The sequence below is a fragment of the Trichomycterus rosablanca genome, chromosome 12 (assembly GCF_030014385.1).
Source record: "Trichomycterus rosablanca isolate fTriRos1 chromosome 12, fTriRos1.hap1, whole genome shotgun sequence".
Lineage (NCBI taxonomy): Eukaryota > Metazoa > Chordata > Actinopteri > Siluriformes > Trichomycteridae > Trichomycterus > Trichomycterus rosablanca.
In genome coordinates, this window is record NC_085999.1 from 9626490 (window position 1) to 9648537 (window position 22048).

The window sequence follows — 22048 nt, forward strand, 5'->3', positions numbered from 1 at the left end:
GTAGTAAATAGTCAAATCAGAAAGTAAGTGAAAACTCTTTAGAGGTTCATGTCTTGGCTGGTCAGAGCTGTTTTGGTGGCACAAGTGACCCTATACCATATTAGGGAACAATTCCATGGTGTCTTATAAATACTAATTTCATGGACCTTGATTTTCAAATAAAACAGATTTCACAGATTTTTAAAGAAAAGTGCAACATTTTACAGCAGTCATTAAATGAGACTCATAAATTAAATGATAGTATAAATGGAAGCTACAATACACAGCACAGCCTATCTTAATGGTTAAATGTAAACCTAGAACATCCAATGACAGCGCGAGGCTCCGTCTCAAATATGAAAATATTTGTCCGTGTTTTCACATGTGGTTTGAGATGAGTTTCCTCAAAACAAATCACCCCCCACAAACAGGCCCACAATAACATACGTCAGTACATATTCCAACAAACCCCACAAATGCCTTTGAGCGTGGTGTTATTAATGTAAACCCTGTGGTGTACCCATTTATTACTGAAAACAGAAAAATGTCTTTCAAACAAGGAAAGACAAGAAGACAAAATTACTTGGGAGAGATTTATGTATGGATGATATTAGTGATGCTAAATTGAGTAACATACATAGTTAATCATAGCAGGAGATTCGGATAATTGACTTTTATACATTATGATAATGTGCGGGCGCTTGGGATACATTACACAGCGCTAACAGGGAGAGCTTAATTATCTGGTGTTATGATGTGTAAAAGCAGTGATACTGTGTGAGAAAAAGGACTCATACAACTATCCATGTGGAGATTCTGTATTGTTTACAATATACACTGATCAGCCATAACATTAAAACCACCTCCTTGTTTCTACACTCATTGTCCATTTTATCAGCTCCACTTACCATATAGAAGCACTATGTAGTTCTACAATTACTGACTGTAGTCCATCTGTTTCTCTACATACTTTTTTTAGACTGCTTTTACCCTGTTCTTGGTCAGGACCCCCACAGGACCACCACAGAGCAGGTATTATTTAGGTGGTGGATGATTCTCAGCACTGCAGTGACACTGACATGGTGGTGGTGTGTTAGTGTGTGTTGTGCTGGTATGAGTGGATCAGACACAGCAGCGCCGTGTCCACACACTGTCCACTCTATTAGACTCTCCTACCTAGTTGGTCCACCTTGTAGATGTAAAGTCAGAGACGATCGCTCATCTATTGCTGCTGTTTGAGTTGGTCATCTTCTAGACCTTCATTAGTGGTCATAAGACGTTGCCCATGGGTGCTGTTGGCTGAATGTTTTTGGTTGGTGGACTATTCTCAGTCCAGCAGTGACAGTGAGGTTTTTAAAAACTCCAGCAGCGCTGCTGTCTCTTATCCACTCATACCAGCACAACACACACTAACACACCACCACCATGTCAGTGTCACTGCAGTGCTGAGAATGATCCACCACCTAAATAATACCTGCTCTGTGGTGGTCCTGTGAGAGTCCTGACCATTGAAGAACAGCATGAAAGGGGAAACTATATATGGTAAGTTTCTATCTGGTAAGTGGAGCTGATAAAATGGACAGTGAGTGTAGAAACAAGGAGGTGGTTTTAATGTTATGGCTGATCAGTGTAGAACAACTATAACAAAATATCCTAAACAATTTTATTTGTAACAATTTTTAATTGTAATTTTTTAAATTTTAATAATTTTAACAATTTTTAATTGTAACAATTTTTGGAATTGTTACAGTGTTTTAATTTCACACAACATATACATTTTCCAACTCATAAAAAAGGTCATACTCTTGACCTTGTCTGCTCTACTGGTGTCCTAGTTCATCAGCCGTCCAGCCATGACCTTACTGTCTCTGATCATTTGACAATCATCATGGACATTGAGGTCACTAGGCCCATCACTAGAGCTAAACGTAAAATATCCTTCAGGAATCTTCAATATATCTCTCCCTCTGCTTTCTCAGATTCTCTTGTTAAAAAGATGTCTGTCTGTCCTGTACTGTCTAGTAATTCATCTGACCTTGTCGATTACTATAATGACATACTCGCCTCATGTCTTGATGAGCTGGCTCCTTTGAGAACCAAATTTGTTTCATTTAGTCATTCCGCACCATGGTACACAATTGAGCTTCACCAAATGAAATCCCGTAAACGCCAGCTTGAAAGACTTTATAAGAAAACCGGTCTAACAGTACATTATCAGATTTATTCTGATTATCTTCAACATTACAAAGACGCTCTTACGGCAGCCCGATCCACTTACTATTCCGAACTCATACATGCTGGATCAACAAATCCTAAGACTCTCTTTTCCACAATAAATAAACTTCTCAAACCATTTGACAATACTACCAATTCCTTTACAGTTGACAAGTGTAACTCTTACCTCTCATTTTTTCAAACAAAAGTTGAGAATATCCACAATTTTCTGACAGTTTCCCCTGTCATCTCTGTTTCTCCGCCTATCTCATCTCAATTTATTACCCAGCCTCTGTCTCAGTTCTCACCTGTGTCTCTTTTGGACCTATCTGAGATCTTAACAGGGATGCGAAGCTCCACTTGTGTTTTGGATCCTGCTCCATCAAAACTTGTTAAGGGTTGTTTTCCAGTTATCTCATCACTTATCACAGAGATAATCAATTCCTCTCTTAGTTCTGGCTCAGTCCCTCAATCACTCAAATTGGCTGCTGTTACTCCCATACTTAAAAAACCTGGACTTGACTCTAACATTATGAGTAACTTTCGGCCCATTTCCAATCTTCCATTTCTGTCGAAAATACTGGAACGTGTTGTTGCCTCACAGCTCAAAGATCACCTAAATTCCAATAATCTATTTGAATCATTTCAGTCTGGTTTCCGCCCCCAGCACAGCACTGAGTCAGCCCTCCTCAAAGTCACAAATGACCTTCTTCTTTCCTCAGACTCTGGACAAATTAATATTCTCGTCCTCCTTGATCTTACTGCAGCTTTTGACACCATTAATCACTCCATTCTTCTGTCCCGCCTTGAATCCTCTGTCAACATCACTGGTACTGCCCTTTTGTGGTTAAGGTCATATCTCATAAACAGACAACAGTTTGTTAATATCAACAATTGTAGTTCTGCCATTGCTCCACTGTCCCAAGGCGTTCCCCAAGGCTCAGTGTTAGGTCCCCTTTTGTTTATTCTTTATATGCTCCCCCTTGGTGACATCATACGTCGGCATGGTTTACATTTCCACTGCTATGCTGATGATATTCAGCTTTACATCTCCTCCAAATCCATTAATACTGAACTTCACTCCACTCTGACAAATTGCATCACTGAAATGAAATTGTGGATGAAAGCTAATTTCCTCAAATTAAACTGTGAAAAATCAGATATGATCATCGTAGGTCCTACAACCCTGGCAAAAACCACAAAAAATTTTCAAATTACCATTGATAATGACACTTTGTCTCCGTCTTCTAACATCCGAAATCTTGGTGTAATTTTTGATAGCAACCTCTCTTTTGACCGCCATGTAAATCACATCACCAAAACTGCTTTCTTTCATCTAAAAAACATAGCACGTCTACGTCCATCACTCTCCTTTTCTGCCGCCGAAACCTTGATTCATGCTTTTATTACATCCAGAATTGATTATTGCAATAGCATCCTTTATGGTACATCTAACAAAATCCTAAAAAAACTTCAGTATATCCAGAATTCAGCTGCTCGCCTCCTTACTCATACTCGCTCCCGTGATCATATTACACCTGTTCTACAAAAACTTCATTGGCTTCCCGTTGCTCAACGCATTCAATTCAAAATTCTTCTATTCACTCACAAAGCTCTCCATAATCAGGCCCCATCCTACCTCACCGACCTGCTCCATCAGCACATTCCCTCCCGTAGCCTTCGCTCTTCTGAGGCTAACCTACTGTCCATACCCTCTAGGACCAAGCACCGGACCTGGGGTGACAGGGCCTTTTCCATAGCTGCTCCATCTTTATGGAATGCTCTCCCCAAACACCTACGAGATTGTCCTGACCTGTCCAAATTCAAGTCACTTCTCAAAACTCATCTATTCAGAGTGGCATTTAACTTGTAACAACACAAAATAAATGCTTTTATTTTTGCTATTCTTTTTAATAGTTTTTATACTTAGATCACGACAGAAATGTGAAGTCCTAGATCCTAAAACTTGTAAAGTTTTCAGTTTCCTGATTGCATGTAAATCTGTCCTGTTTCTGTCTAATTTTAAGAAATTGTTCTATATTTGTTGTTCTCTCTCATAATTTAGCTAATTTTTAATGAACTGTCTTATGCTGCTCTCTTTGTTTTTATCTTAATTATTCTTGATGTTGATGTACTATTTTGATTTTGTACTATGATTTGTATGGTGTATGTACGTATTTGTTTTGATTATTTGTCTTATGTAAAGCGTCTTTGAGTATCTTGAAAAGCGCTATATAAATAAATAAAATGTATTAAACAAGACATACAATTAGAATGATTAGAATAAAGCCAAGCTTGTGTCAGCCTACACTCCTCTACCCTACATTTTTTTTTCTTCGCTTGGGTTTTTAAAGTCTGGCTTGTTGGGCCATGTTCAGATCTTGATTTGGCCTGAAAACCTTACAGCTCTACTCTGGCAGAAGAGTAATAAATGCAGGCCTGAATTCTTTAGGCTGGATTCAGGCACGGTGAGAAATAGTAACTGTAATTTTAGGCAGATATCCAGACTCGCAAGGATTAAGGGGAGAGAGGGGTTGAAAGCAATATGTAAAAATATATGCCAAGCTTTAAATGAATGGTTGCTGACAGAACTCCTTTTGGATTGTTGACTCAAATTATCAGTCATTATAGCTGTAAAGTAATATTCTTTTATTTAAAACAGAGATGTACAAAGTACTTACAACATTAATAAAAAATGTCAGCAGGTTTCAGGTGTATCATTACTATTTAAGCTCTACAATTTGGAGCCAATCACATGACATAAATACTAAACCTAAACTGTTAAATATTGTTGATTTCATTGGTTGTACTATATATCTTGGCATTTGACTACTAATGAATGAATGTTAAACACTGGGTGTGTTCGAAAACCTAGTGAGCTGTCTACATAGACAGTATTTTACGTCATACTGCACTCACAAGAAGGAGACTGTTCAAATTCATAGATGCCTTAAAATGCTGCCTACTAAGTCACCTTAAATCTGAACGGTATTTTGACAGAATAACGAGGGAGTGGCAATCCCAGCATTCAGTGCGGCTGAACTTTTCTCACAGAAAAAAAAATATGGTGGATGGTGTGGAGAAACGAACTAGTTATTTTCAAACGTAAATAAATTATTATTGATTTTTAATTTGTAAAAACTTGCACAAGTGTCATTCATTTGCAAATTCGGGCTTGTCAATTAATTTAACCATTTTCGGTACACGGAGCGAGATGTTAGCTGACATGCTAGCGCATTGTGCCACCCATCCCATTGGTTTGAATGTCATAAGGCTAACTGTGTTAGTTTAGCGTGTTTGAATAAACTGCCTTATAAGTCAATTACTTATTAGAATCCTCCCTGCTTAGGCAGCTACCTATGTAGACAGTAAGACAGCAAGGCAGCTCCATAGGTTTTCGAGCACACCCATAATGTCTAACATTCCACTTGTTTATACATTATAGTGCCTGCTAACTTGACTGTTATATACTGTATATATATTTTATTTAAAGCACCTTTGTTACTCAAAAGTCTTTAAAATATGTATCCATATACATAACCATATTTTTTAAGTCAAAATGCAGGCAAATATGATTATTAGCAATTAGCTGGTAGAAGAATATGGTCTAGTTTTAATATTTTATGCTCATTTTGGCTTATTTACTTTCCCTATACCATTCAGGTTAGAGACATATTCTCAAGAGCCATTCACTCTGTGTCTAAAATATATTTGTGTACATATACAGTGTATCACAAAAGTGAGTACACCCCTCACATTTCTGCAAATATTTCATTATATCTTTTCATGGGACAACACTATAGACATGAAACTTGGATATAACTTAGAGTAGTCAGTGTACAGCTTGTATAGCAGTGTAGATTTACTGTCTTCTGAAAATAACTCAACACACAGCCATTAATGTCTAAATAGCTGGCAACATAAGTGAGTACACCCCACAGTCAACATGTCCAAATTGTGCCCAAATGTGTCGTTGTCCTTCCCTGGTGTCATGTGTCAAGGTCCCAGGTGTAAATGGGGAGCAGGGCTTTTAAATTTGGTGTTTTGGGTACAATTCTCTCATACTGGCCACTGGATATTCAACATGGCACCTCATGGCAAAGAACTCTCTGAGGATGTGAGAAATAGAATTGTTGCTCTCCACAAAGATGGCCTGGGCTATAAGAAGATTGCTAACACCCTGAAACTGAGCTACAGCATGGTGGCCAAGGTCATACAGCGGTTTTCCAGGACAGGTTCCACTCAGAACAGGCTTCGCCAGGGTCGACCAAAGAAGTTGAGTCCACGTGTTTGGCGTCATATCCAGAGGTTGGCTTTAAAAAATAGACACATGAGTGCTGCCAGCATTGCTGCAGAGGTTGAAGACGTGGGAGGTCAGCCTGTCAGTGCTCAGACCATACGCCGCACACTGCATCAACTCGGTCTGCATGGTCGTCATCCCAGAAGGAAGCTGACGCAAAAGAAAGCCCGCAAACAGTTTGCTGAAGACAAGCAGTCCAAGAACATGGATTACTGGAATGCCCTGTGGTCTGACGAGACCAAGATAAACTTGTTTGGCTCAGATGGTGTCCAGCATGTGTGGCGGCGCCCTGGTGAGAAGTACCAAGACAACTGTATCTTGCCTACAGTCAAGCATGGTGGTGGTAGCATCATGGTCTTGGGCTGCATGAGTGTTGCTGGCACTGGGGAGCTGCAGTTCATTGAGGGAAACATGAATTCCAACATGTACTGTGACATTCTGAAACAGAGCATGATCCCCTCCCTTCGAAAACTGGAAGGATAATGACCCCAAACACAACCTCCAAGATGACAACTGCCTTGCTGAGGAAGCTGAAGGTAAAGGTGATGGACTAAACCCAATTGAGCACCTGTGGCGCATCCTCAAGTGGAAGGTGGAGGAGTTCAAGGTGTCTAACATCCACCAGCTCCGTGATGTCATCATGGAGGAGTGGAAGAGGATTCCAGTAGCAACCTGTGCAGCTCTGGTGAATTCCATGCCCAGGAGGGTTAAGGCAGTGCTGGATAATAATGGTGGTCACACAAAATATTGACACTTTGGGCACAATTTGGACATGTTCACTGTGGGGTGTACTCACTTATGTTGCCAGCCATTTAGACATTAATGGCTGTGTGTTGAGTTATTTTCAGAAGACAGTAAATCTACACTGCTATACAAGTTGTACACTGACTACTCTAACTTATATCCAAGTTTTATTTCTATAGTGTTGTCCCATGAAAAGATATAATAAAATATTTGCAGAAATGTGAGGGGTGTACTCACTTTTGTGATACACTGTATTTGTGTATAAACTGATGTTTACAATTTACTGTGTCCCTTGTGTATGTGTGTGAGCTCATAAGTGTGTTTTTGTACTCCATTACCTGCTGCACATCTTGTTGGAACACACACAGCTGAAGTCGTTGATGTAGTCGAACTTTACGATGCTGCCAGATGCTCTCCAGACGCCGGTGGTGATGTAGGACCTCGTGGACCACGTCCAGAATGCAGTGCACTGCTTTAGAGTAGTTTGCTGTTGCGGTCAGGGACTCTGAGTTCCCAGGACTCAGCGGCCGCTGAAGAACATCCAGCAAGGCCTTTCCGTCCTGACTCACCTGAAGAGAGGAATGGAAAATGACAAGGTAGACTGGTTAAACGGATTGGCAACATACAATTTTAAATACTGCTACTGGTCACTACCATTGTGTTTACATGTACACTACAGAGTACACTACACAATACAGTAATTATTGCATTTCAGCATTTTTGCTCATGTAATTACCAACTGTAACCTTCTATATTATTAATGAAAACAGAGCTATGTTATTAAGTGCATGTATACCGCTTATGAGATCTGCAAAATCTGTTTTGTAGATATAAGATAATTCTGTAAATATGAATGCAGAATTTAAAGCAGATTGAAGATTGAAGATTGATATAATGTTAGTACTAAAGAACATTAGTGGTGTTGTGCTTCTGGCCTGCAATGCATCTGAGATGGATGTGCTTTTTAAGAAAGGCTGGCAGGAGTCTACATTACATCATATACACACACTGATCAGTCATGGTACTAAAGATAAAACAATTATATGCTTGGTGAGTATAGATGATCTCAGCTGTAGTGCCATCATTCATTCTAAACCTCATTTGGAGCATCTATTCTAGCCTCCTACACTATAAATGAGCTTCCTTTAGGCCAGAACTGCATCTCTATGGTAAATGGGTTTAAAAAAGGCATATTTTTCTTTCTTTAGCAAGATAAAGTCAAACTTTGTTAAATGTTCTGTCAAATACTAACCTCTCAATATCAGTACTGGTAAAAGAGATTATACATTCTGCACTACAAATTATGCCACAAAGTTGAATGTTTTTCCAGAGACACCCAACTTATGCAGCAGCAAACCTGCCTGGCCATGGAGAAGAGCTCAAAAATTTGTCCAGGAACATCAGAACAACCTCCTGTTACTGCAAAAGACTTAATGAAGGCTGGAACAAATTTGACACTGGTAACCAAAACAAGGCCACTTATTAACCAAGGACTTCATTGCTAGACTTCATGATACATGTGTCTCTTCACCAAGAAGTACAGGAAGTATTAAATGGAATACACGAGAATTAATTTGGACAAGCCAACAGAGTTCTGGGACACAATTCTATCGAGTGACAAATCAAAACCAGAACTGTTCGATCATATGGATCAATGGTTCGTCTGGTGCAGAAGATTACTATCCATGTGGTCAAGCACGGAGGTGGGTCAGTGATAACGTGGGGAGGTTTTTCCACTGCAGGAACTGGCAATCTTTACCATCATGTGACTGGCATCATGGATTCGCAAAAATATCAAGGGATTTTAAGGAGAAACTGAACCTTGGTGATAACTGGACTTCCCAGCAAGACAGTGATACCAAGCACTCTTCCAAATCAACCAGATCTTGGTTAAGGAACCTAGAGTGGCCTTCTTATAGAACAGAACGCCTTTATTTATAATTTATACATTAATACAGTACAATGGAAGCTGGGGTCAGAGCGAAGGGTCAGCCATTGTATGGCACCCCTGGAGCCTAATGGGTTCAAGGTCTTGCTCAAGGACCCAACAATGGCTGCATGGCAGAGCTGGGATTCAAACTCTCAACCTTTCAACTGATAGCCCAAAGCTCTACCCACTAGGCTGCCACTGTCCTTTAAGTCGGAGTGGCCTGTACATCAACTGTCTACCCCTTTTAGCACATATTCATGAACAGTGGTAGCTCAGTGGTTAAGGTACTCTACTAGTAATCTGAAGGTTGCTTGTTCAAGCCCCACCACTACCAGGTTATCACTGTTGGGCCCCTGAGCAAGGCCCCTAACCCTTAATTGTTTAAAAATAATTGTTAGTCACTTTGGATATAAGCATCTAATAAATGCCGTAAATGTATTCATCATGTAAAGATATATGTCTTAATTAAAAACGTATATTTTATATGATAATTAGCAGTTGATGTACGTAATGTTGAATAAAACAGTGTAAGCATGTGGTCAGGTCATCTGTTTACCTCTGTGTAGGCCTGTGTGACCTGTTCATACAGAGTCTGATGGTGGTGAATGGCCTGCTCCAAATCCTGCATCTCTGAGGGAAGTCCTCCCTCACTACACATCTTACACCAGGCCTCCACACCTGACAGAAACTACAGTACACAACACACACAGCCTTAGCAAACAGAGAACTGAACATACATGAGATAACCATAAATGATTAGCATCTTATCATCTTTGGAATGCAGGTTTGTGGTAGTGTGATTTACTTTTTCAGATTTCTGGTGGAAAACTGCGGACATGGCAAGGATGGTGCTGCGTTCATCAAGAGCAGCAGCAAAACTCTTCCACTCCTGATCCAGCTGGGCGCTGATCTGTTTGATCTGCTGAGACGCGTAGTGACCCGCTTCTGACAGCCGCGCTGCCACCGACATGATTCGATTTATGTTCACGTACGCATTCTAAAAAACAAAACACACACTAATAAATACAATGACACGGCACAGGTACCAGTTACTGAATGAATGAGTCTGTATGACTGATCCCATTAGGGTTTGCACATGTGGATAATCTGATTGGTCATGTGTTGAAAAGGTTGTATTTTTCACTTTAGGTCATTTTTTATTTATTTATGAGCTGAGGTAACCGGAACAGGGTTGCTAATCTATCCCAGGGCAACAAACACCCACACATTTGCTTCATTCCTCCCAGCTAGAGGCAACTAACCTTCTGTATGTTTTTGAAGGAGGTAGGAAACTTGAGTACCCAGAAAATTTATTTAAATTTAAATTTAGTTATTGGGAAGAAATGCAAACCCCATTACAAATAGTGACTGCAGGGGAGTATCAGGACTGTGTGATACCAAATATAGCTTCACCAAACTGCCGCATGGTAAAGAAAGTCAGAGAAAACCAGGTCACTGACGTTACCATGTCTGTATCAAGCAAGGAGAACCCAACTCCCATAAATCCACAAGGCAGCATGAAGCAGTACAGCATGCACATGCTGTGACCATGATAAAAGTAACATTTCAGATATTTATCAATAAAATCAATAAGTTGTGCACAAGCTTGTATCAAAAACTCATTTTGGCATGCAAGCTGTACTTAAACGCACCATGGAGTTCATGGCGAAGTGGTTATGCTGGGTCTGGAGATCCACAGCATGCTGGTAGCTCACTCCAATCTCAGTGTGGCTTTGCAGAAACAGCTCCTTGTTGTGGCTGATCCAGTCGAACATCTGCACAGAGAACCAACATGATACAGTTACCAATTCACACACTATTAACCACCATAAGGAAAATGTTAATAAAACTATTATTAGCAATTAGATTTCCTCATCTGTACATGCCATATTGTTAATATCATAGTAACATTATTAATCAAATCCTTTTAACATAGCCTAAGAGAATGTAAACTTTTCACAGATTATTTATCAAAGACAGATTGTTCCCAGACCAGAGGTGATGAGGTTATTTAGATAGAGTGTAGAAGCTGTGATATAGGAGGTATTTGCTTGCATGAAGGGACCAGTTTCATACTGGTATGGCAACTTGTTGAAACAGTATGTAAGGTTCTGGTTAATGAAGTGCTAACAAGGCTGATACATCACTGTGTTTACTTAATTTTAAAAAGTATTGAACTTTTTGTTGTCTTTATTATTATTATTATTATTATTATTATTCTTAATAAGTGCAACAACAATAACAGTAATAGCACCAGCAAAACATTATGGTTTTAATTTAAACATTAGTTACATGTTACGATGATCATAAACAAAACTACACACTGTATAGAAAACGTTCATCTCTTGAGTAAAGAGACTTGCCGAAAACCTAGTAAGCGGGCGGTCACAGTGGCTAAGTGGGTAGCACTGTCCCCTAACAGCAAGAAGGTCCTGGGTTCAATCCCCAGGTGGGGCGGTCCGGGTCCTTTCTGTATGGAGTTTGCATGTTCTCCCCATGTCTGCGTGGATTTCCTCCGGGTGCTCCGTTGAATTGGAGACACTAAATTGTCCATGACTGTGTCTGATATAACCTTGTGAACTGATGAACCTTGTGTAATGAGTAACTACCGTTTCTGTCATGAATGTAACCAAAGTGTAAAACATGATGTTAAAATCCTAATAAAACAAACTAGTGCGCCCTCTACATAGACAGTATTTTACATCATCTACACACATCTAAATTCTTAGATTTCTTAAAATGCTGCCTACTGAGGTGCCTTAATTCTAAGCGATAATCTGATGGAGCATCCAATGCTTCCTCGGCGGTAAAGGCAATCCCAGCATTCAGTGCGACACAACTTTTCTCACAAAAACATTTGAATATGGATGGGGGGGTGGGTGGAGAAGCAAGCAATGTATTTTCAAATGCAAGTAATTCCACCACTTCTGTACAAGTGTTATTTATTTGCAATTTTGGGTCTGTCAGTGGCAATGTAACAGTTTTCGGTACACGGAGGGAGATTGTGTCGCCTCAGCACATTGGTTTGAATGGCCTGAGGCTAACTCTGGTAGCGTAATAAGCTAACACTGCGGCGGTAGTCGGGGACAGCCGAAAGCGTAAGCACTGTTTAAGTAGTCTGTCTTCTGCTTTCTGCAGTTAGTCTGCCTTAGAATACTCTCTACTTAGGCAGCTCACTAGGTTTTCAGACAGATCCTGATGGTTTAATCAAATAAATCAAAATTCTGAACTGGAGGAAGAGCCAGAGCACAAATTATATTGAGTTACATTGTACAGCTTGGTACAATAATTGCTTTTCAATTTTGATCTGTTTGATCTGTAGCACTGTCACCTCACAGCAAGAAGGTCCTGGGTTCGATCCCAAGGTGGGACAGTCCAGGTCCTTTCTGTGTGGAGTTTGGATGCTCTCCCCGTGTCTGCATGGGTTTCCTGCGGTAACTTCGGTTTCCTCCCACAGTCCAAAAAACATGCAGTCAGGTTAATTGGAGACACTGAATTGCCCTATAGGTGAATGCGCGTGTGTATGTGTGTCTGCCCTGCAATGGACTGGCGCCCCATCCAGGGTGTTACTTTGTGCCTTGTGCCCATTAAAAAGCTGGGATAGGCTCCAGCACCCCCAGCCCCCACTACCCTGATTGTAGGCTATGAGTGAGTGTTCAGTTTCACCAGATTCTTGATTTGCAATTTGATTAAAAATATCATATTGTTCTCAAAAGAAATGTAATCTCTAAAGCAAAACCTTGACTGCTTAGGGCATTTAGGTCTGTCTGCCAAAGCATTTATCTCCCTGCCACATCTTTGAAAACTCAAATTCTTCCACAATAGAGCCAGGGTTGAAAATGGCTCTTCTGACCGGCCCTGAAGCCATCCACCTTATGTCAGGAGAATAATCTGCAAGCCAACATGGTAGAGATCAAACACGCGGTAATCAAGGAGAAGGAGAGAGTCGATGTGAGGTCAGTCCAGAGCCCACACTCTCTTATTGAGAAATACACATGAAAGTCTGGAGTCCCTCCGCTCTCCTTTATTACAGCCTTTGATCTGAAACTGCGAGGATATAAGCAGTCTTTAGTGGGATTACAGTGAAATGTGTTGAGTTCAGTGCGTAATAAAAAATCCTCTATTTAATGTCTAAATGTGCCGAGTAATAAGAGAAGAATGAAAACACATTTAACTTGTAATAGCAGGTGCATCTATAAGCCAGTGTGGAATCTGACAAAAAGAAAACAATGTCACACATTACTCTGAGAAAAAGAACATCATAGTGGCTAATTTATTCATTTATTGTCTGTTTTACCACCACTTTATCCTTCTGTGGGTCATGATGGGTCTAATTCATTGGGCAAAAGGCAGAAAACACCCCGAACAGGTTGCCAGTCCATCACAGGACACACACACAGTGAAATTTGTAGTAGCTCCAGTTGTCTTGAATGCATGTCTTTGGATTTGTTGGAGGTAACTGAAGTATCCAGAGGAAACCCATACAGAAAGAGGAAGACAGTGCTAAAGACCCTGGGTACCCAGTCAGGGAATCAAACCCAGGCCATTCTTGCTGAGAGGTAACAGTGTTACCCACTGTCACTGTGCCACCATACAAAATTATTCTTTATTTTTTAAGGATATGATTTATGTAGTTGTAATTGCCCTCCAAGTTACTCAATCTATTAATTTAGCACATTACTTGGTGCTTAGTTGGCACAGAGGTCTACTGATGAGATCCGGGTTTGAGTAGACAATGGACAGTGATTGGCTCATACGAGGAAGGAAGGTCATAAGGATTTATCGTTACTGTTGCAATTATGACCACTGCTGGTAGGTCGATGGCATCTGCACAATGAGACGGGGGTAATGTAGATTGGTACTTGACTCTCTGTGCATGATACGGATCCCCATATGAACCCACCTCGTGCAGGTGAAAAGAAGCAATCGGCTATTGCACATGTGTTGGAAGGGATGTGTGTGTCAGGAGTGGAGGTCTGCAGCAGTAAAGGCAGAAATACAAATTGGGTAACTGGATATGACTAATTCCTCAAGTGCCATGTTGCTGCATGGAATTCACTGCACCTGTACCAGCTGGGTCGGCTATTGCATGTGTTGGAGGGGGTGTGTAATAGGAATAAAGGTCTGAATCAGTAAAGGCAGAAATACAAATTGGGTAACTGGATATGACTTATTCCTCAGGTGCCTTGTTGCTGCATGGAATCCACTGTATGTGTACCACCTGCACCACTGTGCCACCCGTATTTCTGGTTAGAGAATAGTTTTATTATAGAAGACTAACACATAACAGTAGTAGAGTTTTATTTTGTAAGCAGAGTTATCCCAGTGTGTGTTTTTCGCATCATTGCTTTATTGTAATGATGCATTTAATATGCTACCTATCTACCTATCTCACATGCCTTTTCATCTCACTGCAGACAAAAGATAAAATATAAAGTCCTTAAACAGACCTAAATTCCTCTTAGTCCATCATAGGCACTATTAAAAATGTTGCCAGATTTTTCTGTATGGGTTTTACTAACATACAAAGTCAAAGTACATACAGGGTCAGTTTAGCATGGTCTGATTGATTGAAAAATAAAGCGGCACAGAGGTTAAGTGGGTAGCACTGTTGCCACACAGCAAGAAGGTCCTGGGTTTGATCCCCAGGTGAATGGGTGTGTGTATGGACTGTGGGAGGAAACTGGATCTTCCGGAGGAAACCCACACAGACATGGTGAGAACATGCAAACTCCACACAGAAAGGACCTGGACCTAACCACCTGGGGATTGAACCCAGGACCTTCTTGCTGTGAGGCAACAGTGCTACCCACTGAGCCACCGTGCCGCCACAAAGTCACATACAGTGCAATTGAATTAAAAAAAACTAAAAATTAACTTAATTAATTATCGTCTCAGTGTTAGTTTTGTCTACATTTTGTTTTAACAATATAATGTAGATTTTTACATATCTGTATTTCCTGCCCTCTGAAATCTTCTTGCTGTCCTAAACACTATAAACATTCAAGACTAAACATTAATTTTGGGCTGTTCTCAAATACCCTTCTGATAAAACATCAACCAGAGCTCACGTACCTTTTCTGCATCCTGCTCAAAAAGCCTGAGCTGAAAACACTGGTCCAGCTTCAGCTTCCTCATGTGCCACATCTGGTGCAGATGTTGCCTGGTGCTGTGCAGCTTATCCAGTAGGCTGGCGATTTTCGGCACCACGCTCTGGAAGTCCGCGCTTCCCGAGATGCAGTTCCTCCCGGAGTAACCGTCGCTGGAGCGAATGCACTGCAGCAGCCTCTGGCCCTCACGGTCCAGCTCCTCTACAGGAGCCTTCATCACCTTCTTTTTCAGCTGGGTGTGTTCCTCGATGAGCCTGCGTGAACCCTCCACATCCACGGGGAACTCCTTCTTAGCCAGCTGCTCCTGCAGCTCCTCCAGCCGTGAGAGGAGGTGCACTGCGCTGCTCAGGAACTCCTCGAGTGACACACGCAGCTCCATCCACTCTTCGTGGTTGTACTCCAGAGAACCGTCAAAATCGTCCGTTAACTGAGAAGGGTCCACTATCTTGGTAAGACCCTCCACTGATACCATGGTAGTCTATGAATAGCAGAGAGAAACACAGTGCTTAGATTAATAAAATGTGAAAGTAAAATGGATGTAAAATCTGATAAATGTGTATTTTATTAGTATAGATTGTTATATTTTTATTCATTTACATTTAAGATGTTTTCTATATAATATATATATATATACTGTATATATATATATATATATATATATATATATATATGTATATATAAAGTATATTCTTTTTTCATTATAAAATAATGTATTTTTAGTGTTGTATAGATGGTTTATATTTATTTGGATCAATGGCATTGGCACACAATTAATCTCTAAAAGTACCGCATGTACAGTATATTAATTTATTTAATTATGTATTCATCTTAAGTGGGCGGCACGGTGGCTCATTGGGTAGCACTGTCGCCTCACAGCAAGAAGGTCCTGGGTTCAATCCCAAGGTGGGGTGGTCCAGGTCCTTTCTGTGCAGAGTTTGCATGTTCTCCCCATGTCTGCGCGGGTTTCCTCCGGGAGCTCCGGTTTCCTCCCACAGTCCAAAAACATGCAGTCAGGTTAATTGGAGACACTGAATTGCTCTATAGATGAATGGGTGTGTGTATGTGTGTGTGTATATGTGTCTGCCCTGCTATGGACTGGTGCCACGTCCAGGGTGTTACTGTGTGCCTTGCACCCATTGAAAAGCTGGGATTTTCTCCAGCACCTCTCCCCCCTCCCCTGACCGTAATCGGATAAGCAGTTAAGAAAGTAAGTGAGTGAGTGAGTGAGTGAGTATTCATCTTTACTACCAGCTCCATTCTGATCATGACAGTGAGTCTGGCACCACATGTATTCACCAGCAACAAAAATCCATCAGAACACAACACGCACCCATTCAATTCACCCTCCAAGGTTTGCATGTTCACGTGGGTTACCTCCGGCTGCTCTGGTTTTCTCCCACAAGTCCAAAGACATGCAGTCAGGCCAATTGGAGCTACTAAAATTGCCCTAAGTGTGAGTATGTATCTACGTGTGAATGCCCTGTGATGTACTGGCAACCTGTCCAGGGTGTTTCCTGCCTCTTGCCCAATTATTTGGACCCACCACCACCCTGACTGGGAAAAAGTGGTGGTAAAACGGGCAGCAAATAAATGAATGAATTCACCTTCTGCCTGTTTTGTGAGGTAGAAAACTATAACATAGAGGTATACCCAAAAAACTATGACACATCTATGAAAAAATACGCCAGATTTTTAAGTTAATTAAAACATTTTATAGTATCAGTATGATAATTTATTGTATTAATTTAAACATCATCCAAAAACTAGATTTTCTTTAAATATTCACATTTGTGCTTGACAGAATCAGTCAGCAAAAAGTCCCCATGGCAATTATTGAGAAAAAAACACCACATTCCTGTATCATGATCATGTCCACATTTAATATCACCTCTATTAAAAACTCCAGGTAAACAACTAACCATATCATTTTATTATTTACTCATTCCAAGTAAAATAATTCAGCAAAACCAGCCATGTATAAAAACAAGGAGCTTTATTACAAACACTGGTTCCTCGTGCCCTCAGTACCTCAAAGGTGAACTTGGCACTGCCAAAGTTGGTCTTCTGCTTCTGCCAGAAGTTGTCAGGTTTGATGATGAGGGCAACACAGATCTCAGCTGGGAAAGCTTCCTGCAGGGTCTTTAACAGCGGCTTGATCAGGTCCCACTTAGAACCTCGCATGTCAATGATGACTGTGAAGCCCCGCTTACACACATCCTCACTGAGAGAGAGAGAGAGAGAGAACGTCAATGTCACATGGTCAATCCTAATAAGCCTCTTCAGCAGAGGTACTAGTTACCGTCCCATATTAATTAGATAAATTAATTTCCCCAACACCCAAAGAGATCAAGATAAAGTCTCTGTTCTAATGAAGTCATATAAAATTTGTTTTTATTACATACAATAGGACAGAGAAACTTGAATTGACTTTGTGTGGACTTATTATTATTTTTACCAAGACCTGGTCATTGGTCTTCTAAAATACTTGAGACTAACATGCATGTTGGCTACATCTGAATGAGAAAATCCTACTATATCCCCTAGTCTTTGTACAGTGGGAGACAGTGGGGCAGTGGGAGACAGTGGGGCAGTGGGTGAGAGTAGGACAGTGGGAGACAGTGGGACAGTAAGACTGGGAGACAGTGGAACAGGGATAGACAATGGGGCAATGAGACAGTGGGGGACAGTGGGGCAGTGAGAAAGTGGTAGACAGTGGGACAGTGAGACTTGGAGACAGTGGAACAGTGGGGCAGTGAGACAGTGGGACACAGTAGGAGATAGTGGGACAGTGAGTGAGACAGACAGTGAGTGAGACAGACATAGACAGACACAAACTGGAAACCAAGTCTTGTGCAACAGGACTGAATTCAAACACCATGCAGCTACTGGGAACAGAGATGACTGATCACAGCCTGGAAGAACACAAACTCAATACGATTGATTTTCCTAACAAAAACCTGTACCAGCATCAGACTCTGTTACACAGTGATCTAACTCTGATGATTCAGCTCTAAATGTATACTGGAAATCGATCAGTGTATTGTACAGAGTATGTGCATCATCATGGTTTCTTGTAAGCAATATAATATGATCATTAATATTAGTTAATACTGTATTAAATAGTGCAAAACATTGTATATGCTATTTTTTAACTATACCCACAGTTCATACAGATCATAACAGCAAAATGTACATAATGTTTTTAGTATTTAGTGTGTTTAGTACCTTGGGAGAAATTAGTTTTAAATACTAGGCCACTGTCAAAACAGCATATTTTTGTTTTAGTCATATTTCAGTCATTGACATTGTTTTAAGGTGTGGCACTTGGGTGGCAAAGAGGTGAAATACACTAGCTCACTACTGCTGAAATCCAAGGATCCGGGGTTCAAATCTCAGCTGTGCTGTTAGTCAGTCAGGCATCTGCACAAACATCATTGGCTAATGTCTGAGGAAGGGGTGGTGGAAACAGCCTAGCCATTGGGAGGAGGTGCACCAGCCAGTGCACTCTCAGTGCCAGTTCCAGGCCCAGATTTAAATAGGAGGGTTGCATGAGAAAGGGTATCTGGCATTAAAACTGTGCCAATATTTGCTGTGGTGTCTCCTATATACTGGATCAGCCAGGAAAAAACACAGTGTTAAGATGTTGATATATCACAGAGTGGATAAAACTATAATTCTACCAGCTATACAGATGTTTTAGTGACTTTGATGATGTTATATTGGCACAGAGAATTAAATAAAACAAGTCTAGGCTGTTCATGAGAAGAGTGGGTCTCTTGTGAGTCTTGGTCCTTGTAAGAATGAATATAATTTCAGAAATTTCTCGTTACCACTGTTGTTCTATTGGTGTTTATTCTGGATCTCTATAAAGCTGCTTTAAGACAACTTTTAAGACAAATGTAACATATCAGTACCAAGTCACATGACAAGAATTGAAAATTAAAACTAAACCCATTGCTGCTCAGGTGGCACAGCGGTAAAAACACACACTAGAACACCAGAGCTGGGATCTCGAATACATCGTATCGAGTCTCAGCTCTGCCTGCCAGCTGGGCTGAGCAGCCACATGAACGACGATTGGCCTGTTCAGGGGTGGGATATTAGAGCTGGATTGGGACTCTCTCTTATAACTAATGCAATTACGACCTCTGCTGGCTGATTGATGGCGCCTGCACAGAGACGAGAAAAGAGTGCTGTCTCTCCGTACACAGTGCTGATCCGCATTGCACTCGTCAAAGCGTAGGTGACAAAATGCATACGGCTGCTGCCCACGGGACGGGGGTGGCGTGGGTTAGCTTTGTTTTCCTCAATTAGAGCGGGGATCGACATTGGTGTAGAGAAAGCATGACACAATCGAGCAATTAGACGCGCTATAAGGGAGAAAAAGGGGAGAAAATGCATGAACAATATATAAAGAAAAATAATAATAAACTAAACCCAAATCTGTTACAGTATCACAATCCCCATGCACATCCAAAACAAATACATAAAAACACACACATTCCATTTAAAGCCAACTAAAACACAAGCACAGACACAGAATCCATCCCTAAAGCTCCCATATAGCTTTTTTCCTACAACATCGCTCTTCGTTCATCTCAGTTATGCCTTAAAATAAACACGCTACACATCGACCTTGATGGTAATCTGTAACCAGCGAATGAAACCCAGCAGCAGCCTCGAGTGCATCACTGAGACATGTCATCTGATCTGTACACGGCCTACTGCAGCCATGCAGGCGGCTCGGTGGAGGGATACCAGCTGTCCGGCGGTGCTGGTTGTAAATCACAGCTGAAGCTGGCCTTCGGGGATTTAATAATGGTACTGTGAGGAGAAACAGGGCATGGCATTTGGGAAGCGGGACATTACATGAATGAATTTAAGAAAAAAAAAGCATTCAACTGATTTGCTTTTTATTAGTATTTATTAGTTAGTGCTTAATTTAGTAGGAAATAAAAGATGAATGCAAGCAGAGGTCCCACATGTATAATTCTAGAGCCTGTAGAATAAAAAATGCCATAAACATTAATATGAATAGCAATTCATGTAAAAGATAGAGCACCCCTTATTCTTTTAAATAAAACAGTAAAGGCAGGCAGAACAAAACAGCACATACATAGAAAATATATCAGAATTCTGCATCAACCTAATAGACTACATGGATGTAAGTAAATTAATAATGAAAAAAATGTAATAGGACTTAATTACTTAATAGATAATAACTTAATAGATGGTAATAAGACTTAATTAGTAGTGTGGCTACATGACTTGTAGACGGTTAAAGACGTAGCTTAAATAATGTACTTTTTTTCTCTAGTACTTCTTTGTCCTGACGAGTTGCAGTGAATCCCAGCAACACTTGTTGCCAGCCAAGATAAATTTGAAATCTGTATAATTCATATATTGAAAAAGGCTAAAGCTTCAGCAATTCCACACTTAAAAAGATGAATAAAGTACAGGGTGTATAAACTTTCTTCCAATGGAAAAAAAAATCACATTGTTGAAAAAAAAAAACCTTCTGCCTCACTTTATGCAAATCAACACAAATTGTATCACAGGTTAGAGTACACAAGGGCCACAATCATGCGCCCTCATAGACAAGTGCACTGCCACTTACTGCAGAACACAGTATCACGTATGTAAAGTGATGCAATGTCTCACTGAGATCAAGCACCCCTTGTGTGGGCACCGTGACCAGTCATTCATGAGGAATCACTGCTCAACCACCGTCCCTCCCCACAACAGATACACAGCCAATCATGTGTCTGAGTACGCACATGCCTAAGTTCATCGGCACGGTGGCTTAGTGGGTAGCACTGTCGCCTCACAGCAAGAAGGTCCTGGGTTCAATCCCCACGTGGGGTGGTCCAGGTCCTTTATGTGTGGTGTTTGCATGTTCTCCCCGTGTCTACTCCGGGTGCTCCGGTTTCCTCCCACAGTCCAAAGACATGCAGTCAGGTGATTCGAAGATACAAAATTGTCCATGACTGTGTTCAATGTAACCTTGTAAACTGATAAACCTTGTATGTAATGAGTAACTACCGTTCCTGTCATGAATGTACCCAAAGTGTAAAACATGACGTTAAAATGCCAATAAACAAAACAAAGTACATGGCACAGCTAAGATTCAAACTCAGATATCAGAAGTTATGCACTAGAGCATTACACTGCTCTGCAACCTAAGCACCCAGTGCACGATTTTCTAAAAAAAACATTTGAATATGTTGCCATTAGTGTGGTGTAACGCGGTGGAATTTCCGTATGTGTATGTAGGTGAACCGAATAAAGATGCCAGTAAGTTTAGACAGTATTTAAAAATTCCAACAACACTGATGTGCATGATTTTCTCAGGTGGCACAGTGATATAACACGCTAGCACACCAGTGTTAAGATCTAGACCTCTTGAGTTCTAATCTCGGCTCTGCTATCAGCCAGACGGGCACCTACACAGACACACGACTGGCTGTGTGTCTCTAAGGGGTGAGAGAATGGCTGAACAGGTGACAACTGTACATAAACTACAGCTGATGTTTAAAGAGACTAGTTTAAAAAATCATTTAATAGTGACGGCCCGGTGTGGGGTAACTCACCTTGGCACAGTGGACAGGTATGTTACTAATCTTTGTAGATCCTCATGCTTTATTCGGTCATGATTACTTCTGGCAGGGAAGGTTAAAATAGGCCCTCCTCTTTTATCACGGCCACCTAAAAATACACAAAGCCTTCATTCTGAGTGCAGTAACTCATCAGCATGCTACTGCTTAATGATTA

The 22048-nt window shown here is 40.8% G+C and overlaps 1 protein-coding gene across 2 annotated transcripts in view; it reads right to left on the bottom strand.

The window, feature by feature from the left end:
• kalrna (kalirin RhoGEF kinase a) overlaps nt 1–22048 on the bottom strand; it is a 192004-nt gene that overhangs the window by 91773 nt on the left and 78183 nt on the right. For both annotated transcript variants that reach the window (XM_063006545.1, XM_063006544.1), the window contains exons 3-9: nt 21868–21982; nt 17306–17498; nt 15243–15755; nt 10820–10942; nt 9973–10164; nt 9724–9855; nt 7576–7806 (exon numbers count right to left, since the gene is read on the bottom strand). In XM_063006545.1, the coding sequence (XP_062862615.1) occupies nt 7576–7806; nt 9724–9855; nt 9973–10164; nt 10820–10942; nt 15243–15755; nt 17306–17498; nt 21868–21982 (1499 nt within the window). The remainder of the gene's footprint in view (nt 1–7575; nt 7807–9723; nt 9856–9972; nt 10165–10819; nt 10943–15242; nt 15756–17305; nt 17499–21867; nt 21983–22048) is intronic.